The sequence below is a fragment of the Vespa crabro genome, chromosome 17, assembly GCF_910589235.1.
Source record: "Vespa crabro chromosome 17, iyVesCrab1.2, whole genome shotgun sequence".
Lineage (NCBI taxonomy): Eukaryota > Metazoa > Arthropoda > Insecta > Hymenoptera > Vespidae > Vespa > Vespa crabro.
In genome coordinates this window covers 4,019,522-4,038,325 of record NC_060971.1, presented here as the reverse complement: position 1 = coordinate 4,038,325, position 18,804 = coordinate 4,019,522, and the positions used below count along the sequence as shown (strand labels likewise).

General features: G+C 35.5%; 1 protein-coding gene across 9 annotated transcripts in view; it reads right to left on the bottom strand.

Moving 5' to 3' along the window:
* Positions 1–18,804, bottom strand: part of LOC124429953 — a 220,207-nt gene that overhangs the window by 4,769 nt on the left and 196,634 nt on the right. For 7 of the 9 annotated variants that reach the window (XM_046975863.1, XM_046975864.1, XM_046975861.1 and 4 more), the window contains 11 exons: positions 16,737–16,876; positions 7,618–7,779; positions 7,475–7,531; positions 7,266–7,332; positions 7,018–7,189; positions 6,490–6,715; positions 4,573–4,671; positions 1,793–2,134; positions 1,319–1,534; positions 773–923; positions 1–586 (listed from right to left, as the gene is read on the bottom strand). The exon at positions 1–586 is cut by the window's left edge and continues 4,769 nt beyond it. In XM_046975863.1, the coding sequence (XP_046831819.1) occupies positions 1–586; positions 773–923; positions 1,319–1,534; positions 1,793–2,134; positions 4,573–4,671; positions 6,490–6,715; positions 7,018–7,189; positions 7,266–7,332; positions 7,475–7,531; positions 7,618–7,779; positions 16,737–16,876 (2,218 nt within the window). The remainder of the gene's footprint in view (positions 587–772; positions 924–1,318; positions 1,535–1,792; positions 2,135–4,572; positions 4,672–6,489; positions 6,716–7,017; positions 7,190–7,265; positions 7,333–7,474; positions 7,532–7,617; positions 7,780–16,736; positions 16,877–18,804) is intronic. The other 2 variants (XM_046975867.1, XM_046975868.1) reach the window with 2 other exon arrangements.

The following is an 18,804-nucleotide window of genomic DNA, read 5'->3' as shown; positions in this document are numbered from 1 at the left end:
CTTACGCCAGAATCGCTTGATTTCTCGCTTAAACAACCACGCTGACTCAAAGCCGTGGTAACGTCACGAGCGGCTTCGAGTCCAAGATCTGTGTTACCACCGACAACGTATTTGACCATACCAAGCTTTTGATTACCTTCGCAGGCCTCCTCGATCACTACAGTTTCTCCAAAATTACTTCTCTTTCCGATTGCTCTAGCGCTACCGCCGCGTAACAAAGGAGATTTATCGAATTGTCCTTCCTTTTGCGTTAAAAGTGATCCGCCAATAGGTATATTAGGATGAAAATCATCCTTAACGTCTGTTAATGTATTACCACCCTCGCCGGTAACATTGCCAGCTGCTATCTTACTCTGAGCACTACTGTCGAGATTATTCTCTCTGGATATCTTCGTGGTCATCGATGATTCAGGACTGACATTTCGGCGACTTGTTGGATTTTTATGGGCATCGTAGCAACCAGAATCCCTTGGGAATTGACGGCGATTGAAGGGAGAACAATGACCGGACGTTTGTCCCGAATGAAGAACTAATCTGCTAACCTCGTCTCCTTCCGAACTCGAAGCCAAATCTCCTTCGCTACCAGCTGTTAAAGAAAGGAAGTATACCAAAGGATTATTGTGGGATAGCTTTAATATTGGACTTATATATTTTCAGAAATTCGGCGGAGATATCACGGGGATATCTGGCAACGTTTACGAGATTACAGAAGAAGGAAGGAGGAGAAGGAGAAGAAGGAGAGAGGAAGGTGTTCGTTGATCGTTTTACTTACACTGAAGGTCGTGCAGTAGTTGTACGGCTGTAAGTATCTTGGCACGGTGCTCCGGTTGATGTATACTCAAATAATCGAGATCCGCTGGCTCTATTTCCCTGAACAGCTCCAAATCCTCGTAACCGTTCAGCACGAAAACGGAAATGTGTTCCTGCACGAACGTAAGGTAGTTTACCACGTTAGTTGCCTTTTCACCGTTATCCCTGGCTTATTGGATCGCTTTTCGTGGCTTTAGTATTTGGAATTCAACTCTTATATAGGTAGATAGAGATAAAAAGAGGGAGAGAGAGAGAGAGTGAGAGAGAGAGAATGTAAAATACGCGGATAAAAAAGAATACATGGAAAACGTGAAACGATAACACTCGCTTGTTAGAGAAAAATACAATCGGGGCCAATACGAAGGATAACGAAAAGAATGAAAGAGGAACACGCTAAGCTTACTATATCAGAGCCGAATTTCGTTTTATCGCATTCAAAATGATACACAAATAAGGAATATTGTTTGTCATCGTCAGAATGGATGTCGAAAAAGACATCGCATTTTACCTGAAGATTCATTCTTTGTAAAAGCTCTTGAACCGATCCGGGCTTTTGCCTGTATCTTTGACCCCATTTGCTACTACGTTCCGAGTCACCCCGTCTTGGTACTCGATCGTTCAGTATCTCTACGTTGATGAATTTGAAGTGTCCTATCCTGTTGTGAACGACACCTTTCCAAAGACCACTTTTGTTCATTTGTACCACGTCGATGATGTCACCTTTCTAAATAATAAAAATAATAAAAAAAGATCCATAACAAATTATAACGTTAAAAAATAAAGACGATTTTACGTTTTAATAATTAAACGTTATAAAAATTACTCTATAATATTTGCTAAAGAGAGAAAAAGAGAGAGAGAGAGAGAAGTAGAAAGAAAACATCCTAATAAAAGGTCATTCGTTGTGAAGAAACAAGTAGGTTCGCATGGTTTCTACTTTATGGTAATTCTCTATCGTCGAAGGACTTCCGTAGAAACGAACCTTAAATTTGAGCGCGTCCTTATCGTAAGGACTGGGTGTGTAATCGACCAAGGCTCTCGCCCTGCAAAGTACAGGGCCGATGGACGTCGGGCTTATGGCGTCTCTTTCTTCGCACGATATCGAGCTGTGATTACTTCCCGCTCGTACCAAAGCTTGCGTGCTAGAACCACTTCCGCTTGGAAGACTCTCGACGCTACTGGCGCTACAAGGAAAGGCCTCAGAGGACGTTCTATCCTGGCGAAGCCTTGAGATCTTCGTTTGTACATCGTGTCTGAGATTTCTTGCACGTCCACCTACCACCCCAGTTTTAGTTTCTTCATCCAATAGAGCACTCGCCTCCGACTGGAAATATCGATAATCGATCTTTTTTTTTTTTTTTTTTTTGTTGTTGTTTTATCCATTCTTGTGTTTTGTATTCTTTCTTTTTTTTTCTTTTTCTTTTTCCTTTTTTAAAGTAACATACAACGTACGAGTTACGATAAGTCACCATTTATATGTTAAAAGATTTTCGTTAATTAATTTGTTTAATAATATTGATAACGATAAATTGATTCAAATGAATATTTTAAAGCAATATTTGTGGACGATTTATTCATGTGTAAGGTGAAAAATGATGATTAAATTATTCGATATTTATGAAGATGAACTTTGTGACGTCTCACTTTATCTAATAAAACGTTTAACCCTTTGCAACTCAGCCAATTTTGTAATAGGTACTTTACCAGTAACTACAAGACTCCTGTCTTGAAGTCTTGTAGTTCTTGTAGTTCTTAAGTCCTCTACACTTAAGTGTATAAGAGTAAAAGACTTAATCGTACTTTATATTACTTTATATTATGAATGTCGTCGTAGAGGCGCCTATAGAGTGCAAAAGGGTTATAAGTATCATATTCTAAAACAATTTTAGTACGTTAAAATTTATATAATTAACGTGTATATTAATTAGAAAATATTTTTCGAAATAAAATGTTTTGCACGACGATGATAATTAATTTTAAAATATTAAAAGAAAAAAAAAAAAAAGAAGAAATAAAGAAATAAAATAAAATAAATTAATCGTGATTACTTTGGACAAGATTAATAATAAAATGCTTCAATAGAGCAATGTTTTAACATGTTGAATGATACGAATCGATTTTGAACAAATCGATGTATTTCTCTAATAATTTTTATATCTCATATACATATATATTTATATTTATTATATTAATTTATTATTTAAATATATAACGAACGAAAGAAGATCGTATAATTGTGTATAAATGAAATTTGAAGAAAAGAAAGAAAGAAAAAAGAAAATAAAATTAAATTCCAGAGAACCGCAGGAGTGACATTTACGGCATTCAATCTGTTAATATTTCAAATAGCTATGTCGAAGGCATAGCTTCTCCGGACAAAAGACTCGATGCGATGGGATCGATCGATCATTTTCGCACACGCACACACGTGATATAGTAATTTAGTCCTGTCATTTTCTCGTCTATGTTTAACACCTACGTTTAATCTATGTTTAATCTATGTACACCTATGTAAAGTTAGCACCACCGTCGGTGTGGGATGTAATTAGAACTTATTTATCAAGTTATTAAAATTTCACCAAGGGTACCTCGATTAGCTTTCGAACTTTGAACTATTTAAAGGAATAAACTAAAAGAGGTGTTAACTTTACAGAGATCTTCGTAATAATTCCTGTAGCTCGATCGTGGTGTCTCTAGGAACAGGAAATTTTGTAAACATGCGATGATGTTCTGAATATGAAGGATAGTGGGAGATAGATAGATAAATAGAGAGAGAAAGAGAGAGAGAGAGAGAGACGTGGTAGTATCATAGAAGAGACTCGAGCTTTGTCGGCAAAGAGCTCGAAACGATAACGTTGCCATGCTGTGATAGAACAGACAGCACGTGTTGTGAATGTATATGTCGTGATATGACGTTCGTATTTTCGTACAGAGAGAGGAGAAATATACATATATCATAATGCTGCATGTGGTGGGATATATTTTGGTCTAAATGTGACGAGGCAGGGGAAGGAAGGAAGGAAGGGAGGAAGGAAGGGAGGAAGGAAGGAAGGAAGGAAGGAAGGAAGTAAAAGAAAAAAAAAAAATAAAAAAAAAAAAATAAAAGGAAAAGAAAATGAAAATGGACGAGTATAGGAATATATTTGATTTTGCGGGAAAGATACTACATATGTATCTAAAAACAAACATGCTTTGCGTATCGTGCCTATATATATATACATATATATATATATATATATATATATATATATATATATATATACATATATATATATATATATATATATGTATGTATACATGTATAAAAAAAAATTAATATACCCGGATTTTTCGAATAGGATGAATGTTTGGAGGAACGCGAATAAAATTTATATGTGCAAAATGAAGAAAGATTAAAGAAGGATATATATATATATATATATATATATATATATATATATATAATACATAAACAGATGTAGATTATTATGATAAAGAGAAAGGAAATATCGAAGCGTAGTGATCGGACATGCTTTTCTTGATCGAGATAAAGATCGAGGGAATGAATGAACGAACGAACGAACGAACGAACGAACGAACGAAATAACGAATAACGAATGAAGGAACGAGCAACGAAGAGAAACTTTATCCGTTCTCTTCATTATATAGCATGCAGAAATAATTTTATCGAGCAAGCAAACACAACGAACGGCTTCGTACGAGTGATATCGGGCCCATAAAGCGAAAAGATCGTGAATAGGATGTCTGTTATATGTCACGTACTGTGTGTGTAGCGGCGGAGTGTTGGTTCTCAAGCTCTTCTTGTTCCTCGTAGTCGCTGCTCTGGCTCGGCGAAAGTCCCTCCTCCCCGCTACTCCGGCTCTAAAACGTTGATACTCGCAGAGACTCTTCTCTAATCACGCAGTATACGAAGATGGAAATACAGGACAGATACAGGACAGCGCCGGGGGGGGGGGCGGAGGGAGGTGGGTGGGAATGGAAGGAGAGAGAATGGGGACGATTTAAATTTATATATATATATATATATATATATATATATATATATATCATATGTGCATAATTATGCATAGAAAAAAAAAAGAAACAAAAAATTGTTCGTGCAACTTTTAATTCGAACAAATAATCATCATTATCGTTAATAAAACATTAATCTCTTTATCGTTGATAAATAATTATTCTAAACGAATAAGTAAGTTCTTCTCTGAAATGAAATTATTCAAGTACGATGGAAGAATTTAAATCATATATTTCATTATCAATTAGGAATAATCAGGATGATCGAACCATTTCATACGTATTTAAGGATTATTAATGATATAATAAGAGAACGAAATGAGTTTAATATTATATCGATTTCTTATTGCGATAATATAACATTGATATAGTTTTAATAGCGGGAGGAACTTCGCTCGAGACGTGAGATATGTTTTTTGATAAAAGGATGAAAGTTTCGTACCTAATGCTAACAGCTTATGTTAAATTATTACAATTATACATTATAGAGATTTGAAACTATAATTACTAGACAGAGAATTAGAGAAATAAAGAAAGAGACAGAGAGAGAGACAGAGAGAGAGAGAGAGAGAGAGAGAGAGAGAGAGAGAATGAGAGAGAGAGAGAGAAATAGTTATTTATCAATGTTCTCTGTATCGGACAACAGATTACAGTATATCCATGAATGATTCATTAGAAATGATTTGATGAGAGTATCAAAATGCAAGTTTAATCGGAATACGTAGTTAAATAATTAGTAACAGTCAATGTTAACGAGGTATGCGGTTTCGAGAGCATGCTAGCCTGAAACGTAACCATAGTAGGAGAGACGATTAGTGTAAACGTCGAAGGAAATCGGAAGGCACGATGTCTGTGAGCCGGACGTTTCTAGGTGCTGACCAGGCACCGGAAGCCAATCTTCTCTGTATTCCTGTCTTGCTCTCTCTCTCTCTCTCTATCTTTCTATCTATCTCTCTCTCTCTCTCACACTACTACTACTACTACTATTACTACAACTACTACTATTACTACCGCTACTAGTTGGACTCGTTCGATCGTCTCGAGGCTCGCACTCAACACGTCCGAGTTAAATGAATCATCTCGCGTGACGTATACCTGTGGGAAATGTCTTCTCTCTGCGTATCCGTGTGGTTGGTTGGTATAGCTGTTGTATGTTTAGCGGGGAATGGAGCGTAAGCAAAAGGGAGAAACGACGATAGAGAATAACTAAAATATCATATATATATATATGTATGTATGTATGTATGTATGTATGTATGTATGTATCAAGACGTTTAAGTGTGGATGTGAGTGTACAGTAATAGATGTATATATGGTTAATTAGTCAGACTACGCTACTTGTTCATAAGCCTTCTTCAATTTCAATCTCTAGAGTCGTCTGTGTACGTGTATTTATGTGTGTATATATATATATATATATATATATATATATATATATGTGCGTGTGTGTGTGTGTGTTAAAATACAAAGAAAAAAAAAATAGGAGTCGGCAAACGTTATTTTTCATTCGCATTTTTGTTCTATTTATTAGTTTTATTTAATAATAATTAAAGGGTAATCTTATAGAGCATCCTACGTAGAGAATATATACTCAGTACGATTATGCATCCTGTCATACGTTTGAAGGAAAATGATATTAGTAAATTTGAATTATTATGAGCTTACTTGAACGTCGCTGCTCGCATAATCTCCACTCTCTCGTGAAGCCCTGGAGTGCGTTAGAGGTATAATCGTGGGTGGATTGTTATGTCCTTGAGGTACAATCAATCCTCGCATCGTCGAAGCTGCTCCTTTGGAACGTTCACGTGGTAGACTGATGTCACCGGCAGTTCTCAAGGAAATCACTCCTTCGCCTCTATTTTCGGGTCTTGGATTCAATGTAAAGCATACTCTGTAATTGAATAATATTACCAATGTCTATAAGTTCAAAGGTTACGTCGTTGAGATTGAAATGGCATCGTCTAAATGTGTTTCATTGTCTAGCCATTGTAAGAGAAATATTACAATATGTTCCCTAAGTGTAAGTTCATTCTTTTTTTCTTTTTTTTTTTGATTCTTCTCGATTTCTCGTTAGAACATCTTTGAAGAGTAACTTCAAAATCAAGAAATATCCCAATGGAGCAAAATCAAAATATTCTAGACTTCAAAGTCTGTCATTGCGTTATTGAGTCTATTTGTATCGCGTATATTTACCTTCCATTTTGAATGGTAGCTGTAGGTACAGGACCTCCACTAGCTCCCATAAGAAAATCTTCGGGGTCCGATTCGTATGGTGGTTCATCGTACCAATGTTGACCTCCTAAACCTCCACCTAAACCACCTGTACCTCCACATCGAGCATCCTCGTCGTACATGTAGGTATCGTCTATAGAATATATTCGATCGAGTTTCAATATACAATTCGATATCGCAAATCCATCAATGATTCTTGTTATACTAACCTCCTGTAACCTGACCACGTCCATCTCGTCCTAATTGCATTAAGCCATGTCTGATGTCTCTCAATATCTGTGAGAAAAAAAAAGAAAAAAATCGATGAATATATAATATTCGGTAATTTTGTAATTTTCTCTCTTTTTTTTCTTTTTTTTCTTATTTTTCTTTTTTCTTTTTTTGTCTTTTTTTTTTTTAGAGAACAATTGATACTAACTTCCTCGTGTTCTTTGTGAAATCGTTCTTTTTGCCTCAATGCTTCTTGAACTTTCAACTATAAAAAAGAAAAATTATAATTTTCGAAAGGATTTAATACTCCAATGGTAATCCGGTATATTAAAATTGCATTGAAGAACTCACCCTATTTATAGTCTCTTCAAAGCTATTTGGCTGACCTCCATTCATTTGCAAATACCTCAGTCGGTCGTAATCTCGCGGGTCTACCATTGAACGTAATATCGTATGACCCATATCTGGTCCTGGACCTAATCCACTCTGAAGGACGCTGTCCGGCGTATCGACCTGCGATTGACGTACGAAAAATCAAATTCTCCTTCGATATTATTTAATATATTACGACGCGATGGTATTTAATATTCAGTTGTGCATTTAAAAATTTCCCCGTATAATCGTGTTTATCAAACGTGTATGGATTTCTATGACGAAATAGAAGTATAAAATACGAAATACGACGTAACGTAGAACCACGTATGGGATTTAATGAAACCACGTGGGCCATGGAATACGCTAAACAAATTAAAGCCGTTTGTTTAACTCTCTCCAATCCTGGATTTCACCGCAAGCGTGTGAACGTCCACTAAGTCTGAATAATACCGAAAGAGTGGTAGGAGGAGAAAGAGGGCAAAGAATTTGCTTAATCTCCTGTTATTTATTTCTCTTTTTCTTTTCAGGGGCGGGGGAGGGGTGATATAAAGGAAAAACAAAACAAAAAAAAACAAAAAGAAAAAAGAAAAAGAGGAAAAAAAAAACAATATGCAAAAAAGAATTATTATGCACTTTGCACCGATATTATGCTATATATCACGTTCGTGAAAAAATAACAGGAAGAAAGGAACAATTCGTTTTAATGAAAAATAATATATTTGTTTGATATTAATACGTAATCATAAGTGACACGCAGGGTTATACGTGAAATAAGGTTACACGTATACGTGATGTCATTATAGTTCTACTCGATGCAAATAGAAGCGGCAATGTTCTAAAGAAAGTTGAGGGCGTTGAGAAAAGAGCTATAGCTCTCGTCAAAATGTTTTACGCGGTATGGAAGGCGTATGTCATAGGTGTTCCACGAGCTGATCATATTTCATGCAAATTTTGTGACCTCTCTTTCCCTCCCCAACCCCCTTCTTCTTCCGTAAGTAGCTTAGACACCAACTTCGACGTTTCCCTGTCACGCGGACAGCCTAACCCTTGAAAAATATACGCGAGATATTTTTACCCTTTTGAACGCTTCTTTTTTTCTTTTCTTTTTTACTTTATATATATATATATATATATATATATATATATATATATATATATATAAAATTTATCGAGAGTAAGATTATTTTCATAGGAAGAAAAAGTAACGAACGAAGAAAACAAAAAGAAAGAAAAAAGAAAAGTAAAAATGAAAAGAGTAATAAAATGGTCAAAGAAATCATTGATATTAAAGTTTTTGAATAAATCTCTATAGTTATAGCTGGTGAATAAATCAGACAATAGGATTAATATTATTCGACGATCGGATTACACTTCACCCTCCTTCTCTCTCTCTCTCTCTCTCTCTTTCTCTTGATATTTCCATTGGCAGAGAGGGTTTGCTTTGGTGAAAACGATTGAAGGTGACACGACGAAGGGACTCCAACAGTAGGTAACACGAACACTGGGCGTACTTAACGTAGAGAGTAAGAGAAGGATAGACGAAGGCGTTAAAGATAAGTGTATGCAGGAACGTCTAGTTGAGCGGGATTACGCTGACGCAAATGCGTGTCATGCGTTTCGTACGCGACAACGACAACGACAACGACGACGGAGGGTGCTAAGAGGATCCGGATTTACCTTAGCGAGTGTTGGAAGACGAAGGGATGATGGACAGGTGGAATAGATAGAGAAAGATGACTAAAGAGGAGTAGAAAGGTGTGCAGATCACGACGATGACGACGACGACGACGACGACGACGACGACGACGACGAAAGGTGAGTCTTTCAGGTACGATCGATGTTGCGATCCTCGACGTCCCGCGACATCCCTCTTCTCAAAACCCTTTGCCTTTTCTCTCTCTCTCTCTATCTTTTTCTATCTCATTCTTCACCCTTCTTTATGTTTTTTTCTCTCTCTTCCCGCAAATCCTTCCTCGACGAACACCCTCAGTGTCACGGTCTCAGTTCTGCTTCTCTTCCCTTCCCTTCTCTTCTCTTCTTTTCTTTCTTCTCACTTTCCAACCCCCCCTCTATCAACCAACCCCCTTTAACACTACCACCATTACCATCACCTCTACGATCACTACCACCACTATCACCATTACCATCAACCCATCATCATTTCTTCTATCTTTCTTTACCTCAACAGCCCGTATCGTCTGAGTACTGGCACGTATCGCTCAAGCTTGACCTTTTCATTCGGCCCATTCTAATTAGTAAATGTATCCACCCCGTAAAACGGAGAAAAGAACGTCGCTCCAAACGAGAGCGTCGTCGTTCCTCCTCCCTTAACTCCCTTCCCTCATCGCCAACCCCAATCTCCCCCTCCGTCGACGCCTTCGCGAGTATGCAGTAGTTGCGTCGCATCGAGTCGAGCTGACGCTCTTTTCAACGCAGTCGAAGCTTTTCTTTCTCTCTTTTTCTGTATTTTTTTTTCTGCCTCTCTCTCTCTCTCTCTCTCTCTCTTTCTTTTTTATTTTCTACTTCGAGCGCTTCTCTTGCAGCCAGCTCGAATCAATTTTAAAGAACATCCACCGCTAATCGCTCAACGTACTCAACCCGATGTTTTTTGTTTTCTTTAGCTCGCCTTTATACTTTTCTCACCTTCGTTTGCGCTTTCTGAAATATTTCGTGTTTCTCTTTTCCTTTCTTTCTTCCTTTCTTTCTTTCTTTTTTCTTTTTTCTTTTTTTTTGTGTGTTTCTTTTTTTCTTTTTTTGTTTTCATCCTTTCTTTTCAATTTAGACGTTTATCCTCTCGGAGCGTATGCTAACAACTTCCTACGCTTTTCGTTTAATTACTTTTGGGATTAAAATGTCCGATGTTTAGTATGTTTGCATGGCTGAGAAAGGGAATGAGTTTCATGCGAGGACATCTTTTAGATGGCACGCTATCGAAAATATAAAATGGTTAACAAAAGTTTTTAATAACGCGAAGAAAATCTCTCGAAGATATTTTCGATGATGATCGTATATATTATTCTTGAAGAGTCGTTCTTATCATTTATCCTTGTCATTTATTATTATTATTATTTCAATGAAAATGTATAAGAAAAAAAAAAAAAAAAAGAAAACAAAAAAAAAAGAAAAAGGATTTCATTGAAGAAAATATCTATGATAATTTATTATGAATTATTAAAATCTACTACTAAGTGAAAAGTAAAGATGATGAATATTTAAATGAATTAATTGGAAACAAAGATTTTCTTTTTTCAAGATTTATAATTCTTATGGAAATATGCTTATTTTTAATTTTGCAAAATGTACAAAGAACAATGTAAAACTTGAGCGGATTATGTTTGCAATTTTTACGAAGTAACAATACAAAAAGTAATCCGTTTTATTAATTGTCATAGGATAAAAAATTAAAGAGGTTTATATCTTTAAATTTATATATATATATATATATATATATATATATATATATATATATAAAAGAGAAAGAAAATAATTAAACATAAAGCAAAGAGAGTAGAGTTTCTGTAAAAAAATTTTAGTTGCCGTTAATGCCGTTCAAAAGAATATATTTGTTTTGACTAAAATTCAAAATTTATTTTATTCTTTAATCCTTTGAGCTTTTACGTCATGTCTGACTCGACATTTTTTTAGAATGGCATTCTATAACAATCTTTTGTAACGAAATGTCACACTTTCATTAGAATAAACTGTGTGAAAAAAATATATGTACATTCTTTTTAATTAAAAATAATATTCAGACAGAAAAGGTGACTTCTTAGTAAACAAATGATAAAAAGAACAAATAAATAAAGTGCAAGTGATATTAAGGTTTTTACGGCGTATAATTTATACAAAAAAATAATTTCCTAAAATTTCGATTAATTTCATTCACAAAATGACGATCGTTATCATTAATCCTATATTATACAGAAAAACGTATCGTTAGATTCTTAAATATTTCTAAATAATAGAACGTACGAGTAACCCAAAAATGATTTCACGATTAATTTCATTCTTAAAGTGATGGTCATTATGATTAATCCTATATAGCATAGAACGACTATAATTCTTGTAGGATTAGTTAGAAAAAAAAAAAAAAAGAAAAAAGAAGTAAATAAAAAAGGAAGGAAAATGAAAAAAACGCTGAAACGTTGGCCGTTGCAATAGTAAAAAAAAAAAAAAAAAAAAAAACAAAAAAAAACAAAGAAAAGAAAAGAAAAGATGGAAAAGAAAACGTTCATTGGGAAAAAGAAGTAAGGAGGAGGACGTTTCTTCGAGGGTAGCGGCTAACGGGCGCTGCGGGCTTTGAAGGCTCGCACAATGGCTCCGGCATCTTACCACGACAAGACGCCGGTCCTCGCTTCGGAGTCCGCTTAATTAAACGAGATAGTGCTCGCGGCCCCGGGGCCACTGTCGGGATCTCCTCTTGAAAGCCTCCACACACCACTCCTTTTTCTCCGTCTCTCGCATCCTCTCGTTTTCTTCCTCTTACCTGAGCTGGACTCTCCAACGTTTCTCCCTTTCTCTTTCTCTCTCTCTCTCTCTCTCTCTTTCTTTCTTTTTTATCCTTTCTCTTTTTCTCTTACGTAGCAGACTTTTCACGTACACGCTTCGCCTTTTTAACAACGTCTTTCCCTTTTCTCACTGTCGCAACTTTCAACTTGTACTCATCCAACTTCTCGTACGACTTTCGTCCCTTCATTTTTCCCTAGACTTTTTTCGACTTTACTCTTTTCTTTCCCCTTCCTCCTCTTCCCCTTTCTCTTCTTCTTCTTCTTCTTCTTCTTCTTCTTCTTCTTCTTTTTCCTCTTATTCTTCTATCTTTTATGTGCTTTTTTACTTTTAACTTTATCATTAGTTATCAAGATAGACAATTTTCTCGTAATGATGTATCAATAAAATCATTATATATGATCTCTCGTTTAACGTCTCATTAAAGGACGGATAAATTAACAATGGGAGAGAGAGAGAGAGAGAGAGAAAGAATATAAATGCAACCGACTTGAGGCCGTTGATGTTGCAGCTGGTAAATTTCTGCGGGTAACCACAACGATAACTGTGGTCTATTATCTCTCTCTCTCTCTCTCTCTCTCTCTCTCTCTCTCTTTCTCCCTTTTCTTTTTCCCATCTCAATCTCATCAAAATACGTAAGAAAAGAAAATAGGAAAATTCGTAGAGTTGGGTGTGGATACGCTTTAGGCGATAATATCGTCGATGTATTCGCACATTTGTCGGCTTTATCAAGCAGCTCGTCGAGAGCATCGATAACGCAAGACCGTATTACGGCCATAAAGTCGCGTTCTCGTGTGTATCCGTGCGAAACTCTTCCATTCGGTCGGGGCGCAGATTCCCATGGGATCATCCTGGCCATGCTGTTCTCTTGTTGAAGCTACTACCTGCCGCAACCGCTACTACTAGCACTCTCTTTCTCTCACTTTCTCTCTCTCCCTCTCTCTCTCTCTCTCTCTCTCTCTCCCAAGTGTGTCATTTTTCGATCGTAAAACGAAATTGTTTAATCTGTAGGGAACGAACGATCGTGACACGTCCCTCAACATAGAATGCTTCCCGCGCTTCGTCGTAGAGAAACGACAACGATCGAGAGAGAGAGAGAGAGAGAGAGAGAGAGAGAGAGAGAGAGAGAGAGAGAGAGAGAGAGAGAGAGAGAGAGAGAGAGAGAGAGTACACATTGGATTTCTAAAACCAACGATGAAAATCTTTGTTGAAGATCTATCGTACCTATATTTTTCTCTTTCTCGTTAGGTATCTCTCTCAGTCGGTATCGTTCGAATTTACAAATTAGATTATTGTTTGTATGAAGTGAGAGAATGATACTTAAAATCGACTTATTTAAATGAAGCACGTACGAGAGATTATGAAATTTGTAATATACGTAATTAAATAGGAATATCTTATAATGACTTAATTACACTCGCGCATTCTTACTTTTTTACATTTGAAAAATTCATTGAAGTTTCTTTTAAGTGTATTATTTTTTTTTTTTTTTTTTTTTTTTTTTTTTTTTTTTTAATATACTTACTGTATAATTATTTTTAATATGAAAATGAAAAATAAAGTGGATAAAGAAATTTTTCAGTAGATTTAATATTATAATTAATTCCAAAATGTGCACTCTTAAAGGAAGTACACAAAATGCATTTTTTTTAGATACATTCATACACGATGTATTCTATTAATCATTTCACGCAGCAAGTTAAAAGAAAAATTTTTATTTCGTTTCATTAATTTTTATTAAATTAATGAATTAATATCCTAAATATTAGATCAATTTTCTCTATATCAGATTAATAATTTTAATACTTAATGATTTTAAGTATCATGCAAAAAGAGAATTTATATGTTTAAATATTACAGCGCCTCTTTTTTTTTTTTTTTTTTTTTAATTCATTTAAATCGTCTCGGTTTGTTCTATATACGTATCTATGTGTTATAAAGCTGCGTAAGTATTTTATTCCCCATCGATAGAAGTTTGCGCATGCGTGGTACGTGAAAACACGTTTCCGGAATATTTTTCTCCTTTGTCATCCGGATTCGGCTTCATTTCTATTGCAATGAAATCGTCGGCACGGAACAATGTCCTTTTTTATGCAATTTACCATAGCCCATTTTGGTTTGAAATACAAAACGAGTATCCCCTTACTCCTATTTCTCATTTTCTCTCTCTCTCTCTCTCTCTCTCTCTCTCTCTTTCTCTCTCTCTCTTTCTCTCATTTTTGCTGTATCTTTTTTTCATACGCATTTGAAAATGTTCATTTGCAGAATAGCCGGAGAGAAGTTCCACGATAAAGGTAACGTATAACGAATAAATGCGACGTTTTCATTGATATCGTAGCCACTTAAATGAACAAAAGTGAGAGAGAGAGAGAGAGAAATAGAGATAGAAATAGATAGATAGATAGATAGATAGATAGAGAGAGAAAGATCATAGAAAATATATCTACGGATTTTCCATTATATTTTTCAGAAGTGGAAACAGACACTACGAATAAAATATTCCGGAGAAATAAATGAAAAAGATTTGGGTACTTGTTTAAAAATGAATCGAATGTATTTATCAATTGAATTTTCTTCGTCATGAAAATAAAATAAAAGAAAATGAAATGAAAGAAGCAGCAGCAGAAGAAGAAGAAGAAGAAGAAGAAGAAGAAAAAGAAGAAATAAAAGAAGATGAAAAAGGAGTTTCACGTTACGCAGCATGATGGTTGAGAGGTTGATGCGGGTTGATCGCGTCGACGCTGTCAGAAACGTTGACATAGACGGCTTTGCAACGACGAACTTTGGGTCAGCAGGGACGACAATTCGCTATACTCTAGTTGGAGAGTGACATGCTCGGATCCTCCGAGAACTCGTCGTCGTACGTGTCGGCTAGCTTCTATTGTAGAAACGAGAATGGTGGGTCATTGTGGAGAAGAGCTGCATACAGTATACTACCTACGACGATGACGAGGAGAACGAAAACGACGACGACGACGACGACGACGACGACGACGAATGACGTTCTCTTGGATATCCAGATACTAACCCTTGATCCTGCCTTTATCCTTCTAAACTATCTATACACTCTTGTACATAGAAGAACTTTTGAAATTTACTTTATGATAGGAGTAAATCGTTTCGATATGAGTAATATCGTTATGCATGTACGTATATAGTTAAATTTATGAAGATTATTAAAGCACGTTATTTTCTTTTTTTCTTCTTCTTCTTTTTTTTTTTTCTCTTTTTTTTTTCGGCTTATACAATGTTCTTTGTATTATTTTTTACGTTTAAATAATTATCCTGGTTGAATCACGAATAAACCGAGTTTCGTTGCAATTAAATTTTTTCCCTTCTTTTTTCCTTTCTTTTTTTTCTCCCCTTTTTTTTTTTTTTTTTTTTTTTTTTTTCACTTGCAGAGAGATAATACCACATTTATTTATGAATTACAACGCAGTATATTTAATTGCGTAGATTTAATAACAAAAAAAAATGAAAGGAAAGAAAAAAAAGAAAAAAAGAAAAAAAGTAAAAAAAGGAATAGAAAAAAGAAGAGAAAAAAAAATATTCGTACGAGAGATGCAATTTCATCTGTGATGGACTTTAAAGGTTATAATAAAAGTAATACCGAGAGATATCGTGATATGTTTTGTTAATAATAATTTCACGTGGATCAGAGAGGAAAAAGCATGAAAATTAATTGACTACAGTCGGAGTTGGTCAATTTTCTGTTAAAGTAATATAGAAGGAACAATAATAATGTTGAGTTCGGTTTTGGATTTCAATATTCAGCTGCGAATTTTCACAGGATGACAATAAACGTGCGTTATAGAGAAATTACGCGTAACAGATTTACGAGATGAGTTCACGACGCGCGGAAACGTAAGCGGCCCATGAAACGGAATTAAATGGCGTTTCCGGCTCGTGCCATTTCTCTGTTCGTCCTCTGGTTAGCCATGTCGCATCGCCAAGAGTAGAAGACTCGTAGAAGTTCAACCAAAAAAAATGGTTGCTCGTGCTTTGAAAAAAAAAAGAAAAAGAAAAAAAAAAAAGAAGAAAGAAAAAAAGGGAGAGAAGAAAAAAGAAAAAATCCTGAAGTTACAAAAAATATAGTAAAGAAAAAAAAAGGAGTAACAAGCAAATGTGAAAAAGAGAGAGAGAGAGAGAGAGAGAGAGAGATAAAGAGAAAGAGAGAGGGAGAGATAGAGAGAGGGCAGAAAAATGGCCTTTGATACTAGTGGGAATTGCGTTTTTCGAGCTCGTAACAACGACCGAGTGCCGATTTTCACGTTCGGTGAACTTTGCACCCTCGAAGTTAATCAAGGTCGAACGGAACCGACGAAATTTATGCAGCAGGGTTGAAAAAAGTTATTACCGCATTTACGTGGACCACGAATAGCATAGAGAAAGAGAGAAAGAGAAAGAGAAAGAGATAGAAAAAGAGAGAGAGAAAGAAAGAGAGAGAATTAAAGTCGTACGTCCGTTTTATACGAAAACAACATTAATGGCTATTATTTTGATCGTCTTTTATATAGATATAAATATAATAATGCGTTAATGATTATAATGACGAATATAATATTATACTAATGGTATAATAGACTTACTCTCTGTGGTACTCCTATTCTCGCACGACCGTGTCTTGGAGATCCTTGCGTTTGACCTTGCTTCTCCTTCTTGTGTGTTTTCAAACCTCTCAATAACCTTGAGAATGTAGTCTTCTTCTTACTCGTGTTTTGTCCTTGCTCTATAAACAGAGAAGAAGATAGAGAATAGTTTAGTTAAGATGAACTCTTGTCGAACGAGACGATGTTCTACCTGACTCGACTCAATTCGATTCGATCCGATTCGATTCGATTCGATCCGATTCGATTCGATTCGATTCGATTCACGAAACAAGTTACAGGAAAGTTGTGCTTGCTCCATTTATCGGACGATGCGTGAAATCTTTCGGAATACCCAATTTACGGTGCACCAGCTAGCACTACCACCAATCTCGCAAATAATCGAATAAATCGGGGTTCACCGCAACATCGCTGTCCATTAACGGATAATTCAGGCGGGCCCGTTAGTCGCCCACGCCCTTTCAACGACAGTATATTGTATTAGTGTCAACGCATCCGTTTATTAGTACGGACAACAACGGTACCTAATTGCCTACCTATAGACGCGGTCACTAGCAGGAACGAATTATCTCGGCTCCAGGTTGCCCGATGATCGACGAAATGATTCGTTCGAGCTGTGCGAATAATTCACTTTGCATAACGTGCTGCTGGGTGTCATCGATGGTCATTCGAATGGCTTTCTATCACAAAGAAACATCGACAAAACGTTCGTACGTATCGATCGTAACTTTGCAATAATTAACGTTTCTCATCTTCTATGAGTTAATACGTTTCTCTTTTGACGTTATGACGAACGGGATTGCACAAACGAATGGAATTTTTAAGGATTTAGGTAGACGCATAATCGGACAAACATTAACCTTTCCTTTCTCTCTCATTGATTTCTATCGGTATATAACTGTAGGGATTATCGTTCCGAACTAAATGGCTAGAATTGAGATTAAACGAGACATATGGCAAATGAAAGTTCTTTATGGCATTTTATTATATAAAGTAATTAATTACAATATATTATTTTTATTGTAAGCTTTAAGAAAATTAATGATAAATCATTCGAAAAATCTTTATCATATAATTATGATTTTGATTTTATATACAAAAGCCATTCTCCTGTATTTCAATGAAATTTATTAAGGAAATGTATATTCATGTAATCGAACAATCCTTTAGCTTTTACATTATTGATTTCTATTACTTCGTATAACTACTGCGGGAAGGGGGGGGGGACGAAGGGGGGGATTATCGGCACAGATGATTAGTATACAGATTAGAGAGGAAATTCGATTGAATGATAAAATGTTATAAAGCGTTATTATAATAAAATATAAAATTAAAGGAAAAACAAAAATTGTGTTTTCCTTGAAAAATTGTATTAAAAAATTTGATTATAGGAATAAAATATAAAGTTTTTATAGTGTAAGAAAAAAGGAGAAAGAAAGAAAGAAAGAGAAAGAAAGAAAGAAAGAAAGAAAGGAAAAAAAAGTGAAGATAGATCGAAAAATGTTTAAACGTTTATTCGCTTGAGAATTGTCGAACTTTCATTCATTGTTTCAAACTATTCTCATTGCGCTATTTCTGTCACAATGAATTTAAAGAAAGTGCAAGATCGACATCTAGTGCAAGACCATCAAATCTATTTTTCCATTGAGACATTTATCGATTTTCGTGGATGACCCGGACAAAAAAAAAAAAAAAAGGAAAGGAAAAAAAAAGAATCCGTGGAAAATGTTCGGGAGGAAACTTTTTCGAGGAAGCAATCGAGGAAATTCGTTGTAGGGAATCCAGCGGAAGTCGCTATTACTCGAAGCGAGGATCCTTTCTACGGTGATATAAGCTAAAGAAATAACGCGGAAGCAGGCCATCAAGGGTAAGATAGAAACGAGCCATACGAGGGAAAGAATATAAGAGCCTCGCGGGACCGCGAGTAAGAAGGAATGTCGTTTCGTAATATCGGATATATATATATATATATATATATATATATATATATATATATATATATATATATATATTGCTGAAGCTTTAACTACCGAGTCATGTTCGACCGAAT